Source organism: Sinocyclocheilus rhinocerous, unplaced genomic scaffold (assembly GCF_001515625.1).
Source record: "Sinocyclocheilus rhinocerous isolate Xijiao unplaced genomic scaffold, SAMN03320098_v1.1 scaffold4115, whole genome shotgun sequence".
NCBI classification, from domain to species: Eukaryota; Metazoa; Chordata; class Actinopteri; order Cypriniformes; family Cyprinidae; genus Sinocyclocheilus; species Sinocyclocheilus rhinocerous.
Genome location: NW_015623660.1, coordinates 8137 through 13504, shown reverse-complemented (window position 1 = coordinate 13504; position 5368 = coordinate 8137). Strand labels below are relative to the sequence as shown.

At 35.1% G+C, this 5368-nt stretch overlaps 1 protein-coding gene across 1 annotated transcript in view; it reads right to left on the bottom strand.

Annotated features, from left to right (window-relative positions):
* The window catches only part of LOC107717935 (SH3 and multiple ankyrin repeat domains protein 1-like), a 29869-nt gene that overhangs the window by 17097 nt on the left and 7404 nt on the right, over window positions 1-5368 (bottom strand). Inside the window, exon 5 of the mRNA XM_016524870.1 lies at window positions 3571-3649. Within this exon, the coding sequence (XP_016380356.1) occupies window positions 3571-3649 (79 nt within the window). The remainder of the gene's footprint in view (window positions 1-3570; window positions 3650-5368) is intronic.

Here is a 5368-nt window from a genome sequence, read left to right as displayed (position 1 = left end):
CCCCCCGTATCCCCCCATTGCCCTGTCCCCCCCCCCTCCTCGGAGTCCTCCTCCTCCTCCTCGTCCGGCCCCTCGTCTCTCAGCGCGCACACAGCCAGAGGAGGAGAGGAGGAGAGAGAGACAGAGAGACACCGAGCAAAGCGAGACCCTACACGCTTAAGAACGAGGGAGGAGGAGGGAGAGAGAGAGAGAGAGCGAGAGAAAAAAACTTAATTTTTGAACTTCATTTGGACAACTTTAAAGGCGATTTTCTCAATATTTTTATTTTGTTTGCACCCTCAGATTCCAGATTTTCAAATAGTTGTATCTCAGCCGCATATTGTCCTATCCTAACAAACCATACATCAATGGAAAGCTTATTTATTAAATAAAAATTGACCCTTATGACTGTTTTTGTGGTCCAGGGCCACATATGTGGTCTCCTGAAGTCACACGACAGCGTTGCATCAGGAGCAGAATGAAATTGCATTGCATGCATTGCCTAGGAATTGAATTGTATTGCATACATCATGCTCTATTGTATATGAGCTACAGGAATGCTTCATTTTAATTGATCATTTTTTCTATCATGGCAGATTTGATGTCAGTGATGACAAAAGAAACTTCTTGATAGCTTCTGGTTTCTGGTTACAGTTTTTGTTGTAGACAAAAAGGGCCAGAAACACCATAAAAATATCTCAAATGGAATATACTGTGGCCTCATGAAGTCTTCTGATAGCTTTGCATGAGAAGCAGACAGAACTTCAACATTTATATTTATTTATGGATTTGGCAGACACTTTCATCCAAAGTGACTAATACTGCATTCAAGGTACATATTTTATATAAAAATACATGCATTGCCTGGGAATGGAACCCATTGCATAACAAACAATATTTTTTTATTGTTTGAGCTACAAGAATGCTTCATATGAATTGATCATTTTTCCTATCATGGCAGGTTTGACGTCACTGACACTGACACTGGTTTCAGTCTACTTTTGTTGTACGTAGACAAAAAGAGCCAAAAACCACCACTTTGAATAAAAAAGTCAGGCTATAGCTTTGCATGATGAGCCGACCAAAATTTAACATTTACATTTATGCATTTGACAGATGATTTTATTCAAAGTGAATAAAAGCATACATTGATTGCAATCAAGGTACACATTTTATATAAAAATGCCTGCATTCCCTAATAATCAAACCCATGCTGGTGCAATGATCTACTGTTTGTGCTGTTGGAATGCTTAATTTAAATGGTTAACATTGATCATTTTTTCTTATAGCAACATGTTTGGTGTCAATGATGCCAAAAGCCTTTTCTTGGATGTCACAAGATGCAGCAAGAATATAGTAATATAATGACTCAACTGCTTTTATGATACTTTCATGGTGCTTTTCTGGCCTTGACAGCTTTGGGTTACAGTCTATTTTTGATGTTGATAAAAAGGGTCGAAACACACCACAAAAGTCTTTCAAAGTAGCACAGCACATCTGTGCTGCATTTCTCAATGACGCAAACAGAAATTAGATTTCAGAGCTTTGATGGGGAAAAGGTTTTCAGTTAATAAATGATTTAAATATGGTGTGTTCCTCACACCAAGCATCACATAACTTCAGAAGACTGGGAAATAATGAGAATATCGACTACAGTTCAAAAGTTTGGTGGTAGTAAGATAATTTTTTAAAGGGGTCATATGATGCAATTAAAAATTTTTTTTAGCAACGTCATATGACCCCCTTTAAAGAAATTAACCAGTAAGGACACATTACATTGATCAAAAGACAGTAAAGACATTTATAATGTTCAAAAGATTTAAATTTCAAATAAATACAGTTCTTTTGAACTTTCCATTCATCAAAAAATCTTTATCATGGTTTCCACAAAATTATGAAGAAGCACAACTGTTTTCAACATGGATAATAATCAGAAATGTTTCTTGAGCAGCAAATTTAGCATATTAGAATGATTTCTGAAGGATCATGTGACACTGAAGACTGGAGTAATGATGCTGAAAATTCAGATTTGATCACAGCAATAAATTACATTTTAACAGATATTTACACAAAAAATAGTTATTTTCAATTGCAATAATATTTCACTTTATTACTGTTTTTATTGTTATTTTTGATCAAATAGAATCTTTCAGATTCTTCAAAAATAATAAAAAAATAACAGCATTGTGGTTTGGAACGATATAAGGGTGAGTAGTCTAAATAATAACAGAATTGTAATTTTTTGGGTGATCTATTCCTTTCATACAGAACCGGCAATAAATTGTGGGATTTTGATGAGTGGGTGAGAGATGCGAGCGGATACACTCGGCCTGCATGGCAACAGATGATCAAGACAGCTTATATGTGCACGGACACGCGCACACACACACACACACATGCACAAACACACAACACAACGTATGCACACAATTTTACACATCCACTGCAAACCGCGTCGTTTCAGCTGATGCACGGTGCGTGAGAGAGAGACAGATCAGAGACAAGAGAGCGGCAGCAGAGAGACAGCAGCGGCTCACACCGCATGTGTTAATATTCCACATGAGAGCCACAGATCCAAACATTGTTGTGTCATTTTTTGAAAGTGGCTGTGACATTTGCATACCCGTCTAGTGGAGGCAGAGACTCGCGTTTTGCACTTGCCAGCAAGCGTTTGAAACAAGAAGCAGCCACTAATCTTTTTTGTGGTGAATCCATTTGATCAAAACCCATCGATAGATTTCACTGGATCAACATGTACAGTTTAGTTTATAATTACACACACACACACACACACTTTATCACACAACCAAGCTAGAAAAGCCATTTCTAATATAGAAGCACAACTGTGACACCACTTTAGGTTTAAAATAATTTTAGTTCAGTTTTTAACACATATGTTATATTATCATAGAGAGTTGTACAGTACCTTTTAGAAATTATAGAATATTAACTAATAGTTTGGGGGCACTAAGATTTTTTTTTTATTACTTTTACTTAGCAAAGATGCAGATATTAAATTGATAAAAAGTGACAATAATTACATTTATAATGTTACAAAAGATTTCTTTTGAACTTTCTATTCATCAAAAAATCCTGGAAAAAATATTAATCATGGTTTACACAAAAACATGAAGCAGCACAACTGTTTTCAACATTGATAATAATCAGAAATGTTTCTTGAGCAGCAAATCAGCATATTAGAATGATTTCTGAAGGATCATGTGACACTGAAGACTGGAGTAATGATACTGAAAATTCAGCTTTGATCACAGAAATAAATTACATTTTATTATTGTTATTTTAAATTGTAATAATATTTCACAATATTACTGTATTAAATGTAGCCTTAAAAACATAAAAAACACATCAACCCCAAACATTTATATTTTATGACATATATATGTGTATGTGTGTGTACATATAAATTTGTCATTAAAAAAATTTAATATAGAACACTTCAAATAACATTTAAATTAACAGATTATATAAACTGAACAGACAGATATATACATGTTTACATTTTTACATTTATATATTATATATTGTATTTAAAATTTGAACAATTGAATTCAGATTCCATACTGTTCCCACCTGGGCACTTCAAGACCCTCGTACGTTCCTACTGTGTAATGACGAAACAGCTTCCTCTTCGCCTTCTCACTGCGGCTCTCTGAAACACACACATACACACACAGACTGTTAGCACATGTAGGCGTGTATATCTGTGTAAGTGGAAGTGTGATGTATCAAATTGATGTGATTTTGCATATCTGTGTGCTGTGCGCATGAAGATTATGTGAAAAGGCAAATCACCACAGGGAAAAGCTCTTGGGGGCATCCTCAAAAAAAGAGAAAAGACCCATAAAGGATTCATAAAGAAATGAAATGATTCACCATTGTGTTTTAGGATTAAACCCCAAACATTTATATTTTATGACATATATATGTGTATGTGTGTGTACATATAAATTTGTCATTAAAAAAATGTAATATAGAACACTTCAAATAACATTTAAATTAACAGATTATATAAACTGAACAGACAGATATATACATGTTTACATTTTTACATTTATATATTATATATTTTATTTAAAATTTGAACAATTGAATTCAGATTCCATACTGTTCCCACCTGGGCACTTCAAGACCCTCATACGTTCCTACTGTGTAATGACGAAACAGCTTCCTCTTCGCCTTCTCACTGTGGCTCTCTGAAACACATACACACACACACACACAGACTGTTAGCACATGTAGGCGTGTATATCTGTGTAAGTGGAAGTGTGATGTATTCAAATTGATGTGATTTTGCATATCTGTGTGCTGTGCGCATGAAGATTATGTGAAAAGGCAAGTCACCACAGGGAAAAGCTCTTGGGGGCATCCTCAAAAAAAGAGAAAAGACCCATAAAGGATTCATAAAGAAATGAAATGATTCACCATTGTGTTTTAGGATTACAGTTTGTTGATAGTTATTACATACGGCGTAATTTAAGTAGAACAGAAATCCTCATTTAAGAATATGAGCACTCAGACGTTTATCCTTCATAGATCAGGAGAACTGGATTTCTCAGTTATACTGTATTTCAAGTATCAACTCAGATATTTCTTCTATTCTATTTTATATGAGCTGTCAACAGGTACAAACCTGTAAAACTTTATACATTTCCTTTATACACTTTAGACATCTAAGACTGTTGAGACTTAAATAAAGGCTCATTTATTTGTACTGTATCTGGTTGTTATCTTATGGTGCGTTCAAGTCATGTCGGATAGATCGTATTTACTAGTTGTGCGTTCAACTCGTATTTACTAGTTGAACGCACATGAACGCCACCACAAAGTCGTTATTATGAGTGGGAAACTCGAAATTTTCTTTAAGCCCCGAGTTTCCGAGTTGGGGGCGTGTCAATGAGAAACATGGCGGAATCGATGGATGCAACGTCTGTAGTTGACGGTAAATTTTTCTGCATGTCTGACAGAGGGAGACAGAGAGATTGCCAAAGTAAAACATAAATCACAATACTTATAGGTATTAAGCAGTGACATTGTCAGGCTTTTTATTTACAAAAAATAAGCTTTTTGAATGTGGCAGGATTGTAATATAACAATTAATAACAAGTTTTTATGCGATACAGATTAAAGTGGCTTCATAAATTACTTTTTAAAAATATTAAAAACGCAAAACACACCTGATGCGAATTCTTTGCTCTTCATTTTCTATAAGCAGAGTTAACAGACCCTGTTGTATTTTCTTGTAATTTATTAAAAGAAGGTACACCGCCATCTTGTGCCGACTAAACTGACTTGAACGCACCTGACGTCATAATTACGACTTGTCAACTCGTAAGTACGAACGTCCCAGGAGGACTTGAACACAGCATTA